This window comes from Chlamydotis macqueenii, chromosome 18 (assembly GCF_036417535.1).
Source record: "Chlamydotis macqueenii isolate bChlMac1 chromosome 18, bChlMac1.mat, whole genome shotgun sequence".
NCBI lineage: Eukaryota > Metazoa > Chordata > Aves > Otidiformes > Otididae > Chlamydotis > Chlamydotis macqueenii.
This window is the reverse complement of record NC_141573.1, coordinates 6264896-6291311: the sequence shown is the minus strand read 5'-3', so window position 1 is coordinate 6291311 and position 26416 is coordinate 6264896. Positions and strand designations below refer to the sequence as shown.

The 26416-nt window shown below is 37.9% G+C and overlaps 1 protein-coding gene across 3 annotated transcripts in view; it reads right to left on the bottom strand.

Moving 5' to 3' along the window:
* Window positions 1-26416, bottom strand: part of CA10 (carbonic anhydrase 10 (inactive)) — a 196809-nt gene that overhangs the window by 93882 nt on the left and 76511 nt on the right. For all 3 annotated transcript variants that reach the window (XM_086762289.1, XM_086762287.1, XM_086762288.1), the window contains exon 4: window positions 21377-21519. In XM_086762289.1, coding sequence (XP_086618415.1) covers window positions 21377-21519 — 143 coding nt within the window. The remainder of the gene's footprint in view (window positions 1-21376; window positions 21520-26416) is intronic.

Genomic DNA, 26416 nt, shown 5'->3' with positions numbered 1-26416 from the left:
CCAGGTAAGCAGGCAGGTCTCTTTTCACCTTCAACTTGGTGGCTGCAAAACGCTTTGAAATTTATGCTCTCAGGTCAGAGTAGGTACTGAATACTGACTCGGATGTCTGCTGTGCTTGTTCCCTCTATTTTCCAAAGATGGTACAGGAAAATCTGGGTCACACTAAGATGTACAACACACTTTTCCAAATTGCACACCACATAAAGAGGTGAGACTCTCACTTGCATCAAAAGGAGTTATGCTCACCTAAGCAAAGCCATCATTTGGATCCTCCATTCCCAGATATTCATCTCTTACGCAGCATCTTTTTAGAGAAAAATACTTGTTTGGAAAGCTGACAAAATAAAAATGCTGGGGGAACTCACAGTCAATAACAAACATATTTGAAAATATTAATTTCTCTCTAGTTCACAATCAGGCTGCTTATTTTCGTAAAAAGTGTAAAATGAGCAACGGAGAAATACAGGTTAAATAAAAGACAGAATAAAACCCAATTTAAACCATACAGCATATTCCTAACCACTTCAAAATCATATAAAGTAGAACTGCATGATGAATCACCACAAAATTCCCATTTAAAAGAATGGCTTTTTTCCCTATCTTCCCATGAAACTCTGCTTTATTCCTCTAGAAGTGCTTTAATGAACTCTGTAAACTATTTGCTTGTCAGAAAACTATATAAAAATGAATCACCAACGATACAGAAAGGGGAAAAGAAAATATATGCAAAATATCAAAATGAACAGACTTGCTGCTGCTGAAGGAGAACACAGACAAATGGGACAAGGGTTGCTGGCACCACACGGTCTCTGATGGTGACACCATGTCTGATGGTGTGGTGGCTCTGGGAAGCCTTACCATTAAGTACACTCCTATGGTGTCACTAGTCTGTCTTAAAGGAGGACAGAGCAGCTTTGGTGACACTTGTGAGAGGCATTACTCGAACAATAAGCTATTGGGGATATGGCTCATTACAGTTAGCACAGAAAAGCAGCAACAGCAAAGAAGTGCAGTGAATGGAAATAAAACAAAACAAAAAAACCCACCCAAGTGCTATACTGACCAAATATGTTGTTTTAAAGGAATTTATTCTAAGATGCAAGTTTCTGAGAAAGTGGAAAGTATTCATGGGAAAAAGGCTTTCTTTTCATCAATGACCTTGAATGTCACTGCTGGTTACCCCTGGCAACAGCCAAAGAACAGCTGGGTTTCAATAAAGGAGAATGCAAGGGAGAGCAAGGACCAATGTTGCCAGTGAGTTTAATTATCCACTTTCATGTTTGTATTAGTAATTGGTTTCTGGGGTGTTGGGTTTTTTTTAATGTTTAATCCATATGGATGGTAATGCCCTATCCCACTGCAGCTCCTCACGCGTGGGTGAGGGTTGATTTTAAGAACAAACAAGGAACTCTGCAGGCACCAAGAGAGGCTTTGGCAATGCCTGCCTCTGTACACGGCAGCTGTCCCCCATCCCGCTCGGCCGCACGCCACCACTACGGGAAGCTGCTGACCCCACCGAGCCACAATGGCCTTGTCTCAGATACTGGCGACTGTCTACTGGTGAGCACACTTCAGAACAAAGCAAGGCATCTTTTATTTCAGAGAGGACATGCCTGTGTACCAGGAAACCCAGGCAGGGACTGATACCTGGCCTGGTAAGCACGGTGGATGTTTCAAGGTCACCGTAATTGCCTGTTGTGCTTTCCTTTTTTGCCCTCAAGAAATAATCAAATTAATGATGCCATTGCTTGCCAAACCCAGAAACTCTATTAATTTTCCTGATTCATCCTAATACAGTGATCACTGCCAAGAATTTATTTCAGTGTTTGGTGTGCGGTGAAGCTAATGTAATTTGAAAATTATAACATTGCAAGATATGTAGTGACATAGGATTGATTAAAAACGCAATTTAAATGAATCACACGCTTGCTCCCCTGGAAAGATTAGTTATAGCCAGTAGAAAAGAAAGAGATGAGACTGAAAACAACAGGGGCGTGGGTTTGAAACAACCGAGCTTCACCATGTTGGCTTGTCACTGCTAATCCAGCCTGTGGCACGCACTGCGATGCCGTTATATCACTGCTCGTGTTTGGGTGGAGACATTTACTTGGATGTGAGCAGAATAACATCTAAAGAAGGTGTTCAACCGATTTGTAATGAAATCTAACTCTTCCCATCACTAATTTTACATAGTGACAAGCCCACAAACATCTTGGCGATCTGCAATCTTAAAATTAATCAGCTTTAAGGAAAGCTGGAATTGTTTGTCCTAAACAATTCCGTCACGTGGTTCAAAGGAAACAGGTGTAAGATGCAAGAGTCAGGAAAGAGATTCTACTTTGGGTTTTTGTTTTATCTGAAAAGCCAGCCATCTCATCTGTTGCATTCGTTCTCCTTTAGGAAACATTAATCTGCACAGATGGTGAAACCTAGTAATCTCTGCTACCAGCTGCAGAGTGGAATTTTTAATGAAATGGGAATTTGAAGGTTTTCACAGAAAGCACTAGAATCACTCCTATTATTTCCCGTGATGCTCAAATTACTTTGACTGTTATTTGACATCTACTGTACTGTAAACATAACATCCGCATAGCTTCGGTTGCAGGCGAAATACAATCATTTCAGAGTGGCCTTTGTTGTTTGCAAAAGCCAGATGCTGAAAGCATTTCAGTCAAAGAGAAATAAGTCATCCACCCTCAGCACATGCAGTGCAAAAAGGTTGAGAAACTACAACCGGTTATTTGGAAACTTTATTTTACCTTTTTCTGAGGTTTAAAATAGTTTTAGCATGTTTGTAAACTGAAGTGAAGCCAGAGATCAAATATAAAATAAGATTTGTAAAGAAAGATAACACCTAGCAAGTACACAGTGACCATCAGTTTTTAATCCTTGTGATGTAAAGATTTGGCTGACTCCAGTGCCGAGATTTTTTTTTTTTTTTTTTAAAGGGGCCTTATCTAGAAAGAGAATTATAAAGTAACAGTTTCGGGTAGCAATCCTAACGGGTACTAACTAAATCAACCTAGAACTAAGTATGTGAATTAACAGTCTGAAAGACATAAGAATATAGACAGATTTATTTTATCTTGAAATTAAGGTTAAGCACGTGATTTCTTTATAAGTTTGATACCTTTGAGAACAGCAGTAATTTCTAATAAAGAATTCCTCCAGTAATTATTTTTATAATATACTAGTATTACAGTTTAATTACAGCAACTAATCAGGTTCACTGAGATGAACAGTATTTTACGCACGTATGCAGGACAGGCTTGAGTCTTTACAATGAGAGATTACGAATTCGCCTTTCTGATGTGCATTTCACCACAAGTTCTCCATTAAGCAGGTTTCACTTCAGGGATTGCAGCACTATGGCTACTGTAGTAATATTTAATACAGCCAGGAGAGAGGTTTGCGTTTGCATTGGAAATAGCACACACAAAGCAGTAGGAAGTTTATTGCCAGAAGGATCAAATCCTCTAATAACACGCTGGTCAGCCAAAACTCTCTTTATTTGTGAGATGCAGGAGCATGTGAAAAGAAAACAAAACAGACAAATGGGAAGAAATAATAAAATATACCCAGACTTACTTTGCCATTTTTTTCTAAAAAGAATTTAAACACTTTTTTTTTTTATTTAAGATTTTGTATCTAGGTTCCATTTCCGAACAATTTATTAAGGGTTTCTAAATGACCAGTGCATGTTTGAAGCACAGCACAGTTCTAAATTATTTCATATTGAGGAAGAATAATGCAGAATGTCTGTGGGAGAAGAGATCCAGGCCCTGCTTCTGCCTCACCATCACAGTTACCTCAGATACTGCAACTAAACCACTGAGTTTTTGGGAATAAAAGCTTATCTTGCCTTTCTGCGTCACAAAATGGGCAAATTCAGACACGAGTAAGAGCCAGTATTGCTCATTTGACTTCGGTGGGGATTAAACCATTTATGCCAGACCTGATTTGTTCCTAGCAGTCCAGACAGAGAAAAACGAGCACCAAGAGATGCTTTGGAAATTAGACAAGTTCAGGCCTAAACTGAACTCTTTTCTGCATTGGTGTGAATATAATTGTATTGTACAGCATTGTAAATATGATACAAGTTAGTGAATAAGGCATTTACCCCTGGGGACTAGGGACGTCTGTTCTACCTGCATTTGCCTGGTTAATCTGGTCAGAACCAAAAGGCCAGAAGTTCACAAAATAACCCAAGGGTAGGTAAGGTAAATAGTTTTGAAATGAATCAACCAAATGATTTGTGTTATACGTGCACAGCCTCTAAGGCAAAGGTGCCATCAATGTTTTTGGTTAAATCAAATCAATCAGTTAAAGTGCTATAAAATATGAATGCAGAGGGAATAGATGAGATCTTGATGTGAATAATAAAATAGTCTATAAACTACCTGAAATAAATCAATCTTCCTTTCATGCAGCAAATACAAAATGCAGTATATTTCATATTAACTGTGGCTGCAGTGAAAATACATTCAGATGAAGATACAATATTAGAAGTCTATTTAATCTAGTGGAGGACAACACTGCCTTAAGTGCTCACTTACTTCACAGAAGTCTGGGGGTCAGAGTTTCAAAAGGAATTCAGTCCTTAAGATGCAAATAGACACTTGAAGTGATTTTGAAAGACACTGGCACTAAATTCTGTTGATGAAAATGGAGTTCAGAACATTTGTAAATCTGCACAAGGTATGTAACCATGCTAAAAACATGGTCTCAGAACTCTTACAAAGTTTCCTCTGAAAATTCTGTAATGGCTTTATGTTTCAGTAAAAAAGTTTTAATAGAATAGCTTTATTTCTCTTGAAACATTCTTTACTGTGATATTTATCCCTATTGTGCAGAAAAGAATAGAATTCATGTTTTTAATTAAAATGAGCAACAAACATTTTGATGGAAAGTCTAATAGGGGGAAAAAGCCGTACCAAATCTATTTCAACCAAAAAACTCCCACTAAAAGCATCTGGCTTTTCTGACTACTCATTGGGAAAGCATTCTTTTAGTTATATATGATCCACTAGTCAAATTCATGCATGGAAAATGTTACATCTTTGGCAAAAAAGAGAAAATCCATTTACAAAACCAGTCTCGGTTAACTCAAAATGATTTAAAAATCACAAAATAAAAGCATCCTATTCTGTTTCCTTCAAAGTATACTCGAAAATACACAATAAACATAAAATGCTACCTGAGTATGTTTACTTCATATTCATTATAGAGATTGACAAGACAACATTAAATGGAGAACAGAGTTGGAGGATTAACCTTTGTGAGAAACAATCTACATCAGTCTGTGAGAGCTTCTTTCCTGACCTGAAATGGGAACAAATGACTCATGCTCCTTTTAGAAAAGGGAAATGAGATTTCTAAAGGAAAGTTAGTATGTTTACTATCATTAGGCTTAATTCCCGTTCCAAGTGTGACAGTTGAAACCCTCAGCACATCTCCAAATGACACCTGTCTCCCCAGAAAATCCACACAAATACCGGCAGTGATATTTTTTTCACATTCAGGCACTGACATCTCTTTCTCCATCTTTCCTGCCCTGCGCAGACACAGCATGTGCGTGTTTTCCCAAACTGGTACAGCACAATCTGGGGATGAGCAGTCACCTTTGAATGTAATCCAGCGACTGCAGATGAAACACGTTTTTCTGTGTGTGCCTTTCCTTACAATACCAGCGTCTGCTCTGAATTTGCCTTCTCAAGGAGTCATCACAGACCAGCATATTCATCTGCGTGCAGTTCTTAGAAATTCCCCAAGGGGCTGCCATGGTATGAGTGCTCTTCGTGGCTCTCGGTGAGGCTGAGGAACGCCACCTCTCCCTGTTTAGCCATGATTTTAGTGATTCAGAATTTGGCCTAGATAAACTTAACAGGGCACAATGGATAAAGACATTCAGGGACAGATTTGTGTTTCAGTAATACTGGTGCAAATCCAGAATTATACTGGATTTATATTTATCTGAGACAAGAATGTAATGTACACAGGGTTTTTTTACAACACTATTGGAATGTTTTTATATGCATAAAGGAGTAAATATTAGTTCCCTAAAACACATTGCTCTTGTATAAATGTTTAAAGGATAAGATGAAAGACTATTGCTGTATACCTGACAAATTCTGTTTTACAGCGTGTGGCTTAAATCTAAGCGAGTTACCAAACGCCTATTTTTCCTTTCATATTTTCTTTTCATGCAAGATACTGCCTCAAGGACTAATTTATAAGTAAGAAAGACTATGCTGCAATTCTTAGCAATAAACAGCAAAAATGTTGTCTGCAAAATATTAAATATTCTTTCCTTAGACTGTAAGTTTCCTTCCATTCACATTCATAGAAAACTACAGTCTTCCATGATGGTTATTGACCCACGACTTATTTTTCTGTCATACAGTTTATGCCAGCAGTTAACTACAGTATCACTTCAGTGTCTAATTTGCACGAATAGCCATGCTCATATGTGTGTCAGTAAGCTGAGGTTGAAAAATTGCAAGTGCAGTTTTATTCACTGCAGTTGACAGGAAGCCCCACAGAAATCTGCAAGAGTTTATGAAATGGTCCTCTTGGAATAAAAAAAAGACTCATCACATTTTAAAGAAAATGCTCTTGATCATATGGTTTAGTAAGTTATAATTACTAAAAAAGGCTGTTCAGTTTTAGATAACTCACCATTAGAAAAGCAGTACTATTTGTGTAACAGAGATTCCCAAGCATTAAAAATGTGACTCATAACACTCCTGCTTCTAACCTCCTCCTTAAAGTGGCTAAATGTTTCAGCCTCCAGCACTCTTGTTAGGAAAACTTTGAAGTGCTGGGGAAAGTAGAGGTGAAGATACCATTGAAAAGAAAAAAAAAAAACACAACCAAAACCCCAAATCATGAAACACAGACAAAGGGAGCAGTAGCGAGAGGAAAAAAGGGAGCTGGGAATAAAAAGGGCCTCTTGTAGGGTAGGGAGCGGAGGAAAGGACTATCATCAAGAAACTCCATAGCGATTTGAAGACAAACATTTTGCTGCTTTTATCCCAAGGAATTACACCGAAACTATCTCCTGTTATACCGTATGTGACACAATGAAAGCCACCCAGGCTATTAAAAATGGAAGGCAAGATCTGTTTGGTGAAATGAAGGTAGCACTGCAAAACTTCCCAGTCCTTGCAAGACAATTCAAAGAAGAGCTTTTATTTAATGTTGTGGCTTGTTGAGCACAGCTTCTCTTTGTGATGTGTTGCCATGCTTACAATAAACAGCTTTTGGGGTTTTCAAATGCCTCAGCTTTGCTTCAGTGTGTTTAATCACCTGCGAAAGCTGTTTATTGCCTTGTATCCTTCCCCCATCGTGAACATTATCCTTTAAGTACAAGGCTTTATGGTGAGCCTAAGCAGGCCAAACGATGCAAGGGTATGAGGTACCATCAGAGCTGTGCGCAAGCACAGATGAAATAAATCCATATGAGGACTACGGACCATGAAAGTGGAAAGATAAGCTATAGTAATGCAGTGCAATGATTTCACAGGCACTCCGTTATCCTTTAAAACGCACCCTTGTTTGTTGAGAGCCACACTGGCAATCTCACATGCAACTATCAGAGAAAGATGTATGCATTCAATGAAAATTATGAGGGATCATGACAGACAAAGCCAGAAAGGCTAATAAAGGGCATTTGTGTGTACTTCTGAAGGCTTCAGCTACGGTGCTTTAAAACAGCTGCAAACATAATAAAAAAAAGCAGAACACTGAGAAAGTATTTAAATGAGAAAATGTGATCCTACATAAGGCACTTCCTTTATCAATAGAGAGGGACTGTTGACAAGAGCACGTAGTGATAGAATAGGGGATATTGGCTTTAAACTGGAAAGTTTTGCATAGATGCACACACATCTACATGAAGATGCTATAAATTTTCAGTTGTGGTTAATGAAATCCTATAAGCAGCCACAAGTCCTTTGCCCAGTCAATGACTCATCTGTGTCCTTAAGTCACCAAAAAGCCGGACCAGTGGCAATTCCATTTTACCAAAACTAATTGGGATTGTAACGTACTCACAAGACTCAACTTCTATATCACAAGTAAATGACAACCTTCAGTCATAACTGATCTACTTTAGATGGAAAGGTTTTTTTTCTGCCCTTTCAAATCCACCAGCAGCAAATGTTGAAAAGCTAACCAGCGAGTGCCTAGCTAATTTATACTTGTTTGCTGGCTATACAGAACTTCCTCTCCTTAGAATCAATACTGGATATGTCACATTTGTTACCATACCTTGCTAGTGAATTCATTAAATTTACCACTTAACCAAGCATGAAATTATGTTTTCAATAATAATTCAATAAAAGCTGCATAAGCTGGGAATAATTACCTATCTCACTGAAGAATTTGGTACCACCAAAGGTGTCCATTTTAGTAATTAAATAAAGTGTGACTGCCCATCTATAGTGCATCAAGAGAGAGAGCTGATAGCCCAGTTAGCTTCAATGAGCCAAGACAGGATGCAGGTAGTAAAGTTTACCGATTGGACTCAAAATACTATGAAAAGCTAATGAAATGTAACCTTCATTTTGCAAAAAATTGTAAAATATATCTCCTTAATGCTTTGTGGACTCTTGCTACGATGGCAGATCTTGAGATGAGAACAATCCTTCTCATTGTGGAATTGCTGTTTCAGTTTCTTCCTTGTCTGCAGCCAGTTTCTGTCTGCTTTAATTGGGTGCTGGTCCTCGTGCTCTCTACAAACAGCATCATTCTTTTTCATAATATTTTGAGCACAGAACTCCTCTCTGTATCTTCTGATGATATTAAAAATGATTGCAGCCAGACTAACAGTAATATTTATAAAGTTTGTTGTAATAATTTGACATACTCAATATTTCATTTTGCACAGCTGTTCTATTCTCCCATTACATCCACCAGATGCTGTAATACTGTTCCTAATTTATGCGTGCAGTGTTCAGTTAAAGGCTGCTGCACACTCCCACACCACACAGCACCGGCTTACAGCTCAACAGCGCAGCTCTCCCTCCAGTAATCACCTCCACGCTGCTCGCAGAGAGACGGTAGTCCCAAACCTGTTAAAGGTAACAGATGGTACCTGGCAGAGGCAGGATGAAAAGTTAAAGTGCTGGCACGCGTTTCGCTCCTTGCAGTAGTTCCTCTTTTTAGGAATCTCTATCGTTCACTGCCCATTCCTGTACTCATATGATTAGTTACACAGGGCACAATGGTGCACTAAAAAAGGACAAACAGTACTAGACAAAGGATTTTAGATGTTGAAAAGGATATCTGGCTTTACAGCTAAAGCGTTTCACAAAAAGACAAGTCTAAGTAGTAGAGAGGATATGGGCAAAATCCATTGGCCAAAATAATACTTAATCCTTTCAATGAGATAATCAGAGAGCCTCGAACTAGCTGAGGAACGAGACTGGATTGAGAATACCACGTTATTAACAGCATTATCAGATATCTGGAAATGAAACAGGTTTTAACCCAAAGAATGATGGCGGTGCAAGTGAAATACTCCCTGACTTGTGATGATTTTTGGGTTCTTATCCAGTGCCTTGTAGAGATTTTCATTAGCACAGGCTTCAATGAACAAACATATTTTGGAGTTCGTGGTGAAGAATATATTCACAACTGTGTTTCTGATTTTTATTTTTTGCTTTGTTTGTAGAGAATGAGAAGTAATTGTTTGCAGTCCAGTCAGTGATACACACAACATGACAGCCATTGAGAATGCAGGACTGGTCCTTTCATGAGGATTTTACGCCTTCCCTTGCAGAGGTGAGCATTCTTCATGAAACTGGTCTAAGACTTCTTCCTGCTAAGTAATTTCTCCTCTTCCCTTGTGCTGTTTTAGGAGAGTAGGAACAGGATGTGATAAAGCAGCTGGACACATATAAACATATTGGTGATATTTGCAGTGATATTCTAAGGGGAACTGAGTAAACCTTCAACTTCAAACAGCATTTAAAGAACATGACATTTGAAAAAATATCAGTTCATTCAAATACCCTGCACCGTTTCGGCAGAAGTTTCCCCCAAACCATGGAGACTGATGCCCACCATGGCTGTCTGAGCTCCAGACCAGCTGTGCAGAGCCAGCTCAGATACTCTGCTTTCATAATTCAAGCTGATAACTCTGCTTGTTTTGATCGGTGCTAGCTTGGGTACTTTTGAGCAGATTCTCCCGTAGTGCACCTCTGACCTGTGAGACTTACCACATAGCTGTTAAGAGGATTTTAGCTGTGACTTTGCTCAGTGTAAGAACAGTAGTCCTTACATGTGTCCTTGCATCGCAGTTTGCGGTGGTTCTCAGAAGGCTTTGTGATGCTTAGCTCGCTAACTTGAACTTATCACAATACTAAGAAAACAGCATATCATTTACATTCAAATGCTGTTTTGATCTTCTAAACAAAGCTTTTCTAGAAGAATGAAAACTCCTTGGGTGAGACACTCCTTGCTAAGATTTTTATCCAAACAGTGTTATATTCTTCTTAGTTTTTTAACTTTATTTTGCTTAGATGTTGAGTTCTCAGCGCTGTACCCCCTGAAAGATGAAAAGTGAAAATGATGCATTTCTGCTGGAGAAAACAGCAGCCAAGCCCTAACGTGCAAAACGGTGGTGGTAACAGTAGCAATCTCCGGGATATGCAATTTCTTTCTTTAAGATACACATACCTGAAAAATTCCCTGTTTATTACATAAATCCTTAGCTTCGACAGCTCCTGCCTTCACAGAGACACACTGCTTGCAGTAAGATGCCTATGACAGAAGATAAGGCAAATAATTCATTATAATGGTAACAAACTGGTTGCTGCCCTGTTTCCTACTTTCCCTGCACTAACTCCAGTATCTGCTGGCCAGTTTCATCCAGCTTTGACAAAGAAGAAGATAGATCAGTGCTTTGTGAAAATTGGATAGCAGAAAGGACCAAACCAATTTTGTACTGAGGAACAGGCAGGTAAAACTCTGGTATTAGACTGCTGTTAGCAGCAGTGAGCTGGGCAATCAGCAGATGCATTTGTGGGCCAGCTGGCACAAAGGAACCTGGAAATAGCCACGGCACTTTCTGCCTTTGCCTTCTAATGGAGGGGATCTGTGGAGAAGTGATAATGGGGGACAGAGGCTATAAAGAAGCTAAAATGAGATTCTGTAGGAAAGCAGGCTGCATTACTTCTTCTGTTTATGGAAAACTTTGTGTTAAGAGAAGACTTGTCACAAAGGTCAAACAAGATACAAAAATCATTTAAGACCAGTATGTAGGACTGAAGACATCTGGGTGATGATGAATGGGTAAGTAGATGGCACAAAACTCTGCACGGTAACAGAGGACCGTTCCATCTGAAATTTGATCATAGCTGCTGGCACACATCCCTGTGCGTCCAAACAGTATCTTTCTGTAAATATGTATATATATAAAAGGAGTGTGGTGTGCACTATAAGAAGTCTGGATACAACATCCATCTGGTCATGAGTAGGCAGTGGCTTACTTGCATCAGGAATATTTCAAATAAACAAGATAAAGCGTCAAAGTTTTAAGCCTAAAGTTGAAATTTAGAGGCATGGATTTACTGCTTGGTGGCTAATGAATCTGAGAATCTCTCCAACATCCCTGCCTTCTGTCCATGCCAAATCCATCTTGGTAGTGAGGTTCTGGGTGCAGAGTTCCTCTCTCCACTACTTAAATCTGCCCCTGGGCAACATCAAACCAGGAGACCTGTTGAACGCTGTTTCTGTGCTTCTAATAGAGCAACATCTAGAAAATATGTGTCAGACAGGGAGGTACGTCCCAATCCATCCTCAGGTTGTTGAAACCATGGCAGCCTGTTGTTTTTAGTAACTCACTGAAAGAGAAGCTCATGAATGTATATTTGTATTCAAAAGCTTAAGTCACTAAAATGTAGCTATCAATGTCCATCTTGTAAATAATATGCTTTCCAAAACTAAACACAAATATACATTTATTTGGAAGCGCTATGATGATATCAGAAGTACATTTGTGAAATTAAAAATAATTCACATTCTAATAATTTTTTTTTCCAAAGGCTTCTTTGCACAGTACATTTGAACATTATTTTGGGTAGAGTTCTTAAATAGTCCTAGATGAAATAGGACTAGATTAAATACTTAGTTAAGGCGAAATACTTAGTTAAGGCAAAGTATCTTCAAAGCAGCTTTCAAGTGCCACCTCAGCACTTGTGCTGCCCTTGGCATAGCCCCTGAAGATGCTGTGATTTAAAGTCATATCTGTGATACATTTCTTTGCACTGTTTGTGTGGCAGGGAATGGAGGATTGCAGAATGTGAGTACAGGGATTTAACACCATCAGTAACAAATTATGGTGTGGATATGCTGCCTCCAGCTGCTGGCTGGAGCACAGAAGAGAGGATTTGTGAGTAAAGGGTGTACCTATTCCTTTTTCCTACTCATCTAAGGAAAGTAAAGAAATACAATTTGTCCTTGTTAACCTTTGCCTGCCCCTTTCCCTTCCTCCTCATCCCCAACACGTTCTTCAAACATGTCCATGTGGCAACATGCCATTTAAGACAGTGTATTCGGTGCACCACCCTCTTCTGCTGAATAGCTTCTCTGGGACAGGTGGCACTGATTTGTTAAAATAAATAAGGGTGCAGTCTGCAGTACATTTTTTTTCTGAGCAGTATGTCACAGGTTAGAGATCAGCATTACCTATATGATGTACGTTTTCACCTTGATCCCCAAAGCAGCTTTGAGATACTCAGACCTTGTGAATTCTTAACACTGAAATAAACAGTCATCTTTCTTGAAAAAACAGAATTATCTTTTAATAGTCACTTCAGATGCTCCAGCTGCTTTCATGAAACAATCCCTTCGGGGTATATCAGCACCCATATGGACTTCCTTCAGATGGTTTTGAGCTGTGATGCAAGTTATACAGATTTAAGTTCAAGATAACTCTACTGAAGCCATCCCTTTATCTATTCACAGCATTATCCAGAGCAGGAGCTGATGCAACAGAGATAAAACATAAATTAAAAAAAATGAACAGTTCTTTGACTTTCCTTACAAATGATGCAGTTTCTTCAGAGTTCTGTTTTAATCAAATGTCTTACAGTGAGTTTTCGGATTCTGAAAAATTCTGGAAAACAGACTACAGAAGAAACCTTGTACGTTCACTCGCTTTTATTTGACTGCTGAAATGACGGATGATAGGACACAGCTTTAGAAAAAGGAGGTAAGCAAAGAGTCTCATATGCATACACACAAAGGCATACATAGAAACATTTATAGTTGTTGTAAGACAAGTGTTCTAAATTGAAACAGGAAAGATGAACTGTATCCTAGAGAAGATTCATGAAAATGGGACTGTTACATATTTCGCATTTTCTACTGATGTTTCAAGATTCTACTTTTTTTTCTATTCTTCTATGCAAATTTACAAAAGGAGATGTTTCTTTTTTTTAATAATTTTCTCATTTGCCAGTTAAAACAGACTCCACAGTGATTTTTGCTAGCCAAGTTTAACTTCCTTCTCTTTTCTTGGTTTAAAAGCTAAGATTTCCATTCTCAGACCTACATCGATAGTTTGGGACTGTTACTTGTTCAGGGACATGAGCAATAACTTGATAAAGAAGCTGGAGGTAAAAGTGTTCAATTATAATTGCTTTCAGTTGGAAATTACATAAAACAAACAACAGTTGCAGATTCAAACACGTACCTACGTGACGCAGCAGGCTACGACACATCTACACAATATTGCTATGAGCTATGATTTTCTGTCACCTTCTGAAGAGGAACAACACATCCCAAATAAGAGGGTACATGCAAAAGGATTATTGTCTCTTTCCAGTTTTCCTGCAAGGCCTGCAACCCCCTGTAATAGACACTGTCTCTTACCTTAAGAACAGTTTCTTACCCCCAATTTATGTACATTTCCTTCTCTGCTCCAGAATCATCTACTGATGGTTTTCCTCAGCCCGTTCAGTGACATGCAGCTTAAATACCCCCACTGCTTTACCATCCAGATCCCAGTTTGACGAGGAGCTGCTGATCCACAGATTTGTTTTTGATTATTAGATACAGTTCATTGACCACTGCTTCAGTTTTTTCCCTTAAGCTCCTTTCTAGCAACTAATCCTAAAATACATAGTTTAATTCTCCTATCTATAAGCAAACCGTGCCCGCTTCAGTCTTCAACTACCAGCGATTAACAGTACCAGGAGGAAAAACAATGAACTTGCTCTTCTCTCGAACACCAAACTGCTACTCAGAATTCTGAATTGCACATTTGACTGCCACAGCAATTTGTGTTTCACCCTGGCAGCAGTGTTATTTGTCCTTCTCTTCTCCAGCTTACAGCAGAATTTAACTTCTGTGTACAAAATCACATGTAACAACCCCATCCACTATAGCAGGGTCTCAGTAAAAACATGTATTTGATGTTGTGCTAAAAATACTCGCTTTTAAGGAAATATTATATTATTTTACTAAGTTTAAATACCTCATACCTTTATTATTTTATGTTTGTAACAAAAAAAAACCCCAAGAATGAATCATCCTTCTGAGACCAGGAAATGTGTTTTAACAATGCTAAAATACAAGATTATATTCTATTTAAAGCATATGGTGTTAGGAGACTTGCACACCTTTACTGTGACAGCAGGATCAGTGTGAGAGAAAAAAAAAATCTTCAGCCTTTTCATATCAGTGGTTATAGCCTCAAGTACGGAATGAAGTACAAAGACAAGATATATGTTACTTTTACTTCTGCAAGGCTTGAAATAAATATCTAGGTTTATAAATAGACCTAAGTGCAGGATGAAATAAATCCAAACAAGATACTATGAAAGCATTGCACGATGTATATTAGAAGACAGAAAAAGGGCATTAAGAACAAAGTTGGTACTTTTGAAAATTCCTTTGAATATGTCAAACTATTTAGTAGTTGGAGGCCAGCTGCTGCTCCAATCTTTTTTTGAAGTCACATCATTAGGAACTGAAAACAGGAAATAAACAATTGAGGAAGGAAAAAAGAAAGCAACAGACAAGACCTTTGTCTAGCATCAGTTGGCCCAGCTTCAACACTATCACAGACTCTTTAACCTTCTAATGGATCTACTGCCCCATGTCCGTCACAGCAAATCCCCTTGATGTTCAAATAACATCCCACTGAATGCACTTCCTGGGTTAGCACACCCCCTTTGCAAGGATACCATGGGCTGCTTTTAATTATGATAGAACTGCACCGGAGCTAGGGTTTAACACATAATTTGAAAGGCACTGCTGCCAAGATGAGAGCATATCCTGAGCTCTAAGCCAGGGCACAATACAACTCGTTGGACTACGTGTGCTGAGTCACTTCTTGTCAAATCTAGGATCTGCTAGGGAGCTTCCCATGGCAGACAAGTGAGCTTGTTTTAGACGAGATTAAATGACTAGACAAAATTAAATGTCAAGCAAAGTAGTTATACAGGAGCTACGTGATACTACAAAGGCGCTGAATGCATCTTCGTGCCCACTGAGGACTCCATGGTTTCAGTGGCACTCCCCTAGCACAGGCAACCAGAAATCTAGAACACAGCAAGATGCACATCTGAGCCCCCACATACTTCAAACCGACTGAATCTCAAGAAAGTATCGCTGAAGTAACAGGGAGACAGAAGTCCCAGTATAGAGACACATCTGGACCATGAACACATGTTTTTCCTTAAACATGGTCTACTAACAGCAAAGTCTGCAAGTACCTCTGAAATACCACTTAGCATTTTTTCCTGTTCTAACATCAGTGACAAGGATGAATAAACATGTTGTTTTAACCTGCTGGTTTCATTTTATGTTAATTTACTAACACATCTGAGAACATGCAATACTGTAGAAGTATTAGAAATGTTAAACAATTATTTAAGGCAGCTATACTATATTTCATTTTTTATTTGTTAAAGTTTCTGATGTTTGCATCAGACTTTTAACTTCCTAAAGCCACTCTAAATCGAAACATCATATTATTAAGCCCTCTAAAAATTCATCACAAAACAGTTTACAGATGACATTGATGTCTTATTGCTATCCATTCCTCCTGGACCATTTCTAACAACTCACTTTTTATATTCCTGCAGAGCTGAAATACAGTTCACACCAGTATCTGTCCTTTTAGTAATCACCAAAGCAAAGCTTGGCAGTTGTCATATATTGCACTCTTGAGAAAAATGCTAGTAATACTCTGAATTGATTGAACAGTATGGAATCAGAACTAGCTGGCAGAGAAACCATTCAACTGATTTCAATTCACAACTCTCTTTTCTCCTGTCCTATTTTAGTTTAAAACTGCTAAATATCACCATTATCTTGTGATGCACAGAATTAACCAATTATTTATAAAGATATTAATTTAAATAATACATTATTGCATTCATTAATGTCCCACATGAGAAGGCAGACTTATGGATCTTACTGAGTAACTTTTATTTATGCACACTGAGCTAGAGAACGTACGTAACAGTCCTTAGCCAGCAGACATCGATTTCTTTACTTCCCCACAGGTCAACTCCAGGAACAATGGCCTTGCTTGTCTTAAAAATAAAGGGATTTTAATTTAAACCATAATTTAAATCCTTGAGCATGATCTAAAATTATTAGTAAGACATAGCATCAATTATGTGACAAGGTTTAATTAATTGGCAGAGATGCACTTAGTGTCTAATGCAAATGCTGTTACTTAACACATTTTTAGGAGAAAAAAAAAAAGTAAGTATAGCCAAGAACTATAGTTCAGCCTTAAAAAATCTTGGAAATAGGGCTTTTGAAATTAAGTCCACAGAGAACCAGGAGATCAAAGGCAGATGGGCTACAGCTAAGTTAGGGGACAAATTTTGGGGGACCAAAGGCGGCAGAGCTCTTGGAGAAGAGAGACTGCCAGCACTGGCGAATGGAGGAAGAAATCCCAGCAGAGGACTAGCTCAGTGGGAAATTAGGTGGTTTTTCATCCACTGCTGTCATCCATAACAATCCAGAAATCCCTGCTTTGGAGACTGAAACCCATAGTGGTTGCTGCCTAATGTCGCTAGACTGCACGAGCTCGTCAGTAAAGCTATTCTGTTGTCCTGCTGCTGATTGCCTTGGTGCTTATGTGAATCCAAAGAAAAAAAAGGAGAGAAAGTAAACCGGTGTTTTTAATTTGTGACGGCGTGGAGGAGTGTGATTTGCATATTAATAAGAGTCTGTATTTTTTATTAAAAAGGGCTGTTTATCTGAAATGGACTGCATGTTAAATTCACTAAAATGAATAATCAAGAGACAAAGCCAGGCCTGAGAGAGAACTGAAACTTGGGGAGTTTCCTCAAAAGCAGCATTTCTTCTGGGGAATTTATATGCATGTAAACTCATTAAATATCTTGTGCTGAGATTCTGGATCTTGAAATCCAATTATCTGTATCAATGATATTCAGCCTTCAGGACCTGAAAAGCCACTTGTTCAGGAAACAGAGAGGCACAAACACACAAAATAACACAACACAATTCAGAATAACATCTGATGATGCTTGAATGGTAAATTGTGTGACCCGATACCGCACTGCAATCTTTGGACACGCAGAAATCAACATCATATTGCTCACTGGAACTTTAGTGTGAAAAATTGGATCAGCGGTATAAATATTTGGCAAATTGCAATGCCATCCCTTCTGCTCCTGAATGGAATGGGAAGAAGTTTCTTCTCAGCCTCAGGTCAGAAGTAACTATTAAGTCACCTGCTGTGTGACAGGCCACAGACTGTCCTTTCCTCCTGTTGTAGGCTGCAGGGTAGGAAGATAGTGATGCTGTCCTTCATACTCCTTTCAGAACATTAATTTCCTTTATAAACAGTATTTATTTGTTTGGGTTTTTTTAAATTCCCAAGTGGTCTAAATAATTGTAGGAAAGTCTCAATCTAGTTTACTAAAATTCCTTCCATTACTAATACTGAAATAAAATAAACTCTCTAATGGAATTGACTAGAAAGGCAGGTACTTGAGGTGGAATCCTCAGTCATAAATTCTGTAATGGAATGGTTTGGAATGGTTTTGGTCTGCTGATGTGGAAATTGAGAACTAAATATGTAAGTGGTTTACAGAAATTAAGCAATGCTTGCCACCCCTAAAAATAAAAGCCCAAGAGAAACGAGTGGTAAGGAATTAAGGAGTTAAGAGGAAGTATTATATCAGCGATTGTATCACCCAGGTATGTGTTATTTGAATTTATCTAGAATGGCTTTGGATTCTGCTCCTGTGGGTGAACCTCTTCTGTTCCTTCTTAAGTTAATTTCAAAAGTGAAGTATACAAAGTAGAAATGTTGTTTTCAAAATCAGAACTCAAATAAAACAGATTTCTACTTTAATAGCAAAATATTTTGTTAAAAATTTGAAGTTACTGTTCCAAGACAAACTGCACTGAATGTTTCCTTCCATCTAGCTCTCTGTTAAGGCTTGACTCTCCTCCCAGCTCCCTTCTCAGAAGAGGTGTGTGATTTTGGCTCTGTGTACAACTAGCTGTCTCTCTTGTTCACTATGCATATAAGCTAGCGTATTATATCTTTCATTTGAAACCATATCAAATCCCTTTTTTATTTATTCATCTTTTTTTTTTTAGGATCAGTTCCATAAAATCCTTTCATGTACAGCATAATCACAGTTAAGTCTTGCCTAAGAAATTCCCTGGCTGCTGTATCAATTGCTTCATTGCCCTGAAAACTGAAGTGCTTCAGCCCATATGAAACACACCTCAATTTTTAACATATTAAAAACATTACCAGAAAAGTGAACACAAATATACTATATGCCAAATCAAATCCTCACTGAAGCCTTAACTATGAGCAAAGATTTTTTCAAGGCATTAAAATGACAATCTTTTCCTCAAAGGAGAATTTTGATTCAACCATTTTAGAAACCTCTCTAACAGACTAAAACAACAAGAACAAGTGCTCTTCTTGTAGCTTGACAGGCAGCCATCACTGCTGGACAGCAGCAGCATAATATTTGTGTCTGTTCTCATTACTGATACAGCAACTCCCAGGCCATCGGTGCCTCCAGTATTTTATTATCAATTATCCTGACCTGGTATGAAAAAATACTTGAATTCTTAGAATTGCTGAAGATAGTAAATATTTTGAAACTCCTAGCTTTGACCCACTGACAACTTACATGCTATTTTATTCGTGACTTTCATATCATGTCATACTGTAATTTATAAATAATCTGAAATATGTCAGCCTTTACATAAGCAACAGAATCAGTAAAATTCTTTTTTGTATCAAAATGAAAAACTTCACTACATTTCTCTTTAAAAAGCAAAATGTGCACACTACCCTGAAAATTGGGCCATAGTTGGAAGCATCACTGTCCTTCAGTAAGGAACAATACCCCCATTTTACAATTTCTGTGATGAAGCTTACATCGATTCTGAGGTATGTGCACATGTACCACCAGAACCATAATGGGAAGTAAAGAGCAAAATTCCTAACATCTCATGCTGTTTCCTGCAGAAATCTCATTTGTCAAGACAACAGGAGAAGATAAATCATTTTGGAATAACCTTCTGCTAGAGTCTCTGATTGTTGTGATATTGTAAGTCACAGTGCCTTTTCATTTGCATTGTTCTGTACTACAGATTGAATAAAAGATAACTGCCTGCATGGAACAACCAACAAAATCTTTAAAATACCCTTTTAAGCATCCCCACATAAGGGCGGCAACACAAAAACATTATGAACTAATGACTTTTTCCAAGAGTGCTAACAGGTTCAAGATGTTTTATTTATAAAATAATTTTAGAATTGAAAAATATAAATGGTCCAGTTGGATAAACAGAATTGATAACTTAGTTATTTGGGGATTGTCCTCAAGCTGCCATACTGTGAATACATTCTTTAAAGAAAAATCATTAAGCATCATCATTAGGATCAGTTTGTTTTTTGAAATGCTTTGAGTGGCAATTTAGGAACCAAGTAGGTCTCAAATAGAAATAGTGAATTAGCATAAAATAATTTTAGGAACCGTGTATGTAAAATGTCCCTAACTATGCTATTGATAGGAGCATAAAATTATTAAAAGTGAAAAATGCTTGAGATCTAAACCTGTTTTCACTGTTTAGATTTGTTACCTTTTTGCATTTTTTCACTGACATGCTACAGTTTCAATTCTGCTTCTGAGCACTGGGTCAGCAAGAACAAATGCACATGCTTGGATGTTTTTCAAATTCATAGTCATAAATAATTTCTTGTGAATTACTGACTTATACATATGCATTAGCACAATACTTCAATATCCGATTTCCAAAAACTTGCAGAAACATTTACTGAACTTAAAGTTTCTACTACAATAAAAACTGAGTGCAAATTTTAGCTCCTACCATAACCTAGGTATAGTATAAGAAAGGGAGGATATGATCACTGATGAGCATCTATCAGCAGTATTTCTACCTCAGATAACAATCTCTGTGCATTTGAAGAGCATCATTTTGTCAAGATTGTCTTCTGTCTCCAGCTTTAATCTACATGGACTAACTTAGTCTAGGTGCCTGAGCCTAGCTTGGTAACGTAGTTTATTAAAACGTACTTTCCAAATCTGGGTAAACAAGATAAGGTTTGGTCACAAATAGAGGTTAATAGACTAGTCCACTGTGGCAGTCACTTTTCAACATGACATCATCATGCTGATTTTATATGAGTAAGGTAGTCTTTGCTAACATATTATTTTCATCTGATCCAATATGCTTGGAGATTTACTTATGATCTATTAAAATAAATGTTGCCATTTTGTCTTCTAATTAATATATGTGGAAATGTCCAATTAAAAAAAAAATCTTTTTATGAGTGCCAATATGCTGTAGATAACACAGGAACTAGATTACTTTTTGAACACATCTGCCTGCCTGTTCCATGCTGACATAGATATCTCATAGTTCCTTTTATTTCATAACATAAAGAAGCTCATTCATCTCTTCCCACCCCTTAACGTGGTGCCACTGCAATGTTATCCTCATGTAGACGAAAAAATGAAGGTCTTGGCTACCTTAAACAACACTTTCAGAACAGCACCTTTAAAACGCCACTCAGGATGAAATTTATAAATTTAATTGTAAATGTGGAGTTTCTAAGTGACATGCTATTCTTCAAGACACCAGAGTTTCAAGTAACAGTTAATATGAAAATATAAATATGTGCTAAAAGACATTTTAAAATTTATGGTTGCTTTCTCTCCATCAGTGATGAAATTGTGTGATTTGCAAAGCACTATGTTGTTATTCTGCCTCAGAGCTGACTGAGACAAAAGTGTAAATGCTTTAGAAATATAGAACACAGCAGATGTTTGTAAGTCTACTAACTTCTTGTTTTTATACCAGAAAACGATAGAGCACGTACCTTTCTTCCCCCTGTGTTTATGCGAAGTGGAGTTAAGAAGGGATCAAAAATCATATGGCTGGTTTCAATATTGACAGGTGACTGTCTTTTCCCAACAGAGCAAAGATTCCAAGCTGAGTTCACCAAACCCCAAAAGGAGGGAACTGCAAAATATAAAATAGTGCAAGTTTAAGAAAAGTCTGGAAAGATTAGAGAAATACCTGCAAGACAGATAGCTAGATAATTAAACTCATACTGTCTGCATGAATACATTGAAACTGAAAACAAGCAAATTCATCTAGTACTTGAAATTTAAAACTTTGTATGCAAAGACCAATACATAATTTTATATATTTTTGTATCAGAAAAAGAGGGGGTTTTTTTTCTCTTTTGAAGGTACCTAGATAAAATTCCAGATTCAATTACAAATAGCTCCTTTGCTGTTAATATTAGAGAATATTTATCGAGCAATAGGAAGGTGACTCACCAGTCCTTATGCTAATTCCACATACATACAATGTGTCCTTGGACTGAAACTGTTTTTAAAAGTGTCCACATTTACTAGAATTCTTTAAAAAAAATACCATTATTATAAGAGAAGCTAACTTATCATGATCCCAGAGAACAGGCCTGCTCTCCAGACAGGTTCTACTAATTTCTGTTGTATTCACCCAAATATTTCTTTAGTCAATCTTTTGATCTAAAAAAAAGAAAAGCCATACTCTGATGGTGAAGAAGGGTAGTTACTTCCCTGCATATGTAATGGCTTGGAGCACGGAGGAATGCCTGATTTTTGACAACTTGAGTTACTTTCAAAGATTCTGTGCCCCCAATTGGAAAAATAAGAAAAATGGGATGTAACCACATAGTGCTTCTCCTCAGGTAACTGCAGGCTGAAGGTCCATATTCCATCTAATATGCAGTTTATAGGCAAGATCAACTTAAGCTTCTCTTTGGATGCTGAAAAAAATTCTGACTAAATGAGTAAAGAGCAACTAACAAGATATACAAATGACATATTTAAATTTGTGTCTGCATACTTTGTCCCTGTCTAAAGTATATAAGCAACTCTGACTTTATCAGAATTATTCTGCAGTTTTATGTAGCAGGTGGAAATTTCACAGGTGTGAATGCTGATGCCTTTTTTGGCTTTATTTTTTTCTTTTTACATTTTGTTTAAAGTTTTTCATAACCTTTGAGCCTCAAAGCATTCTTCTAATCTACAAACTGTGCGTGACAGTTTACAGAGCCAGACTGGGGGAAGGAGCATGTGGTAGAGTCCTTGGGGCAGGGGCACAGGTGTTTTGTCCAGAGGGTGGAGCTGAAAACAACCCATCAGCTGCTTATAAAAAGCTTTCTGATGGATCTAGCTGAGTGCATGAAGGATTTGGTAGTGTGAGGGCTTGCTGCTTCTTGCAGTTTCTGGGTGCTCTAGTAGGAGCCTCATAGAGTGTTGCTTGGGTTTGAACCTCATGTTCTTAACCTATTGGGGAGATACTCCTTGGAGGAAAGGCAGGTGGACAACTTCTTCTGAGTAGTGTAGCCTCAGGAAAATGGCTATCTTGGTGAGTGTTTTCCTGTCATGTTTAATAGAGCAGCTCAGTTCTTTTTGCCCTTGAAGTCTGAGTGTACTTAGGTGTAAAAGTCTGGTTGGGTTAACATACAGTAACTTTTCTACAAAAATAGACAAACTTTAGGGTTCTCTGTAGGCTACTGCTTGCACAGCAGAACTTCAGCATGAGTGTCTATGCAGAAGTGACAGAAAGTGCTCTGCAGTTGCGAGTATCTGCCTGTTTGAGTAGTCCAGAGGCCATCATCCACAAATATTACTTTTATTAGAAAAATATCTGAAAACTCAATTTTCAGCTGAAGCCTCTTCTTCATATTAGCTTGTCTGTGCATCTACAGGTGCTGCTCATGCAGGAGAGCTCAAACAGCCCTGAAGGGATCCAAGTGGTACAGCCATAATTAACACATTATGGCTAGCAAAGCTTAAAGCTTCTTTGTATTCCCTAGTTGAACAGTTTTGAAGTGAACATTCACTGCTAATACCTGAAATGAAGTGGTGAAATACCTGATGTGAACAATCAAATTGGCTCACATGCAAAACCCAAAATGTCTAATTACTCTTAGCAGGTACTGCATGAAATATCTAAGGAGAGATGACAATGTAGTGCTCTATGGTTCTGGGAAAGGAAAGATAGCACCTAAAATGGCTAGAATTGCAGATACTCACATCAAATTATTATGTTAGTAATCTTTTATTTGAATAATAAACCCTGTATACAGCCACCCTCTAGAAGGTCACATGGAAGGTCTTTAAAATAAGTAAAGCTTTGTGTGATCAGAAAAATGAACAGGCTGTATAGTTTTAAAAATTTATTTGGCTCCTCTGTTTACCCTACCAGTCAATTCCCACTTCCACTGGAGACTTACAAGACTACAGAAGTCCCAGAGTACGCTAAATGGTAGTGCTAATGCTTTGAAATGGAATAAAGTAAATGCAGTGCAATTAAAAATAAAACAGAGCACACTTAATTATTTGTGCTTTTTCTTAAGAGAAGTACCGCAGGTTCTCACTTCAGTTTTTGTCAGAGAGAAAATTGCTCTTTATGGAGAGGTCTAAAATAAAAGTTTAGGTTAATTGAGATAGCCTAGCTTCCTTTGATAAATCCTCTGTCTTGTTTTCTTTTTTTTTAAATAATTATGAAACTGTAGGGCTGTAGGTTCAAGGGGGAAAATATTAAAAGAGAAATCTGTTACTTTAATGGTTTCTAGTATTATTTAAAAAAAAAAATCTTCTGAGCAGAAATACTCTTGATATTGGTTAAAACAATTCTTTAGCAAGCTTGTTAAAAATAAATAAACAAATTAGACATGGTTAAGTGCAATAAGATGGCAAGCCAAACAGGGCAGTCCATTATCCTCAAATTCATAATACTTAAAGAATTAATGATGTAACTGGGATTGTCCCAGAAAAAATGTCTGTAAAATAGCTGCTATGAAAGGATGTTTTATAATGTTATTTCTGGTTTTGCCAGGGAAACCTTGCATTCTATGCAGTGCCTGTCACACCAGCCCACCACCAGAAAGTCAAGAAAGTGGAACTCCACTATTGTGACGTTGCACTGCAAAGGTTAGACTTGTCACCCAGACACGTAAGTTTGCGATGCAATCTTTGATTCCTTTGATTTCTTTCTAAATGCCCAGGAAGCTCATGCTTAAGAATTTCTCCGCTATGTGCTTGTTGCTAGCTCTGTTCTGCATGGTTAGACAAAAAAGAAAACTTATCCCAGTTATCAGGATGACTCTGTGTATGCTTCAACTGAAGGTTAATTAGCGATGACTGACCGAAGAGTGCACACCAAAGTTAACCAGTGGATGGGGATATTATGCAATATTAATATCTGATTACATTTAATTAAAGTAATTAGTGCTCCTGCTTAGATGCTTAAAGTAATGGAACATTATTTAGAACTGTAACTGAAAAATCCAAGGAGGCTTCACGTAGGACACCAAGGCTTAAATTAAACACAAGCACTGAATTGACAGAATTAGTGTATGAATCTAGGAAAACATATTTTATTATTCCAGCTTAGCTAACAGACAGAGTTCTACTAGGGGTTAAGTTGTTAATGAAACAGGATCTCCTTCCCCTCAATTATGTTGTATTTCCATAAAAATCTAGTTATATACGAGTGGCAATATGCTCCATCTTTGTGTGTGGACCTCTGAAGCACTTAAAACCAGCAGCCTGGCTGCTGTGCTGTACAGGAGCTACCCTTACAAGCTGGTTTGCATGCAGCCCACATACTAGCTAACAATTATAATTTAACACGGTTCTCTACTGGTTCTTCTACCAAAAGTTTCTGTATCATGTCATCTCTTCCTTAATCTATAAACGCCCCCAAATTTAAACTGCTTGAGAGCTTATTTGTGGCAAAATGTTACACAGACATCAGGTGATAAGTTTTTGTTTGATCAATATCATGCCTTCAATCTTATAACAGAAAGAAAATTGGATAAATTCAAAGTTTATTTCCTCTATATGCTGGTACACTATGGACAACAGACTTCTGTGGGTATTTGTTACGTGGGGAGAAGGTGAGGGGGACTACTTATATTTTATACCTTTGCAAAAATCTCTGACATCTTATTCAGACTGTATCTTATTGCAGCTGCTCTTTTTTTTTTTTTTTTCCAATTTACTGGGAACAATTTATATTGAGATATATGAAGATGCTCTAGTATCAGCATGACACAATAGAATGAGGGATTCTGATAGCTTTTACCAAACCTATGCATAACAACAGTGAAATAATAGCAGCTAGAACAATAAAGCAAGGATTGAATGCTATTCTCCTAGTGATGGGTACCAAGGATTTCCTTAAAAAAAAATACAAGCCTCCCCTCTCCAGAGAAAAGCAATGAGTGAACAGTGTCCCATAAGGATGCTCTTCTGGAGGTACAGCAAACTTGTAAAGTGTAATGATGCTGTCTCAGTGTGTGTTGATGGATATGGAACAGTCTGCATCCATGATGTGAGAGGAGGCAGTAGTTTTCCCAGTATGAGATCAGAGGTGCATGCTGTGTACAACATACTTGATCTTAGAAAAAAAAATTATGCTGGACTTAAAGGTCTAGGTCATGAAAGGGTTGCGGACAGTTAAGCAGTGTCTCCTAATCACTTGTCTGGGTGTCAAGGGCTTATTTCTAAAAAAAGTTCCTCCTAATTCTACACTGTGCTCTGTTTCTGCATCTTGCTGTTAGCAAAGTCATAAAGAGTTGGTAGCTAGAATTTCTCTGAGGCACTCTGAAGAGTCCTGTGATGCACTGACTGAAATAGCTTGGTCTAGCTGAGAAGAGAACAGATGCATCACTTGGGGTGAGATGACTGTGCTTCCCAGCACACCTGGCTCTGGGGACACAGCACTCCTGGGGCTTCATCCTGCAGCAAAGCTGCCCGGGGCTGTGGCTGTCGGCTACATTCAAGTCCTGGCTGTGTTCTTCATTTTGAAATGACTGAGACTAGAAGGCCATGCCCTGCCTGGTGAAGTGTTA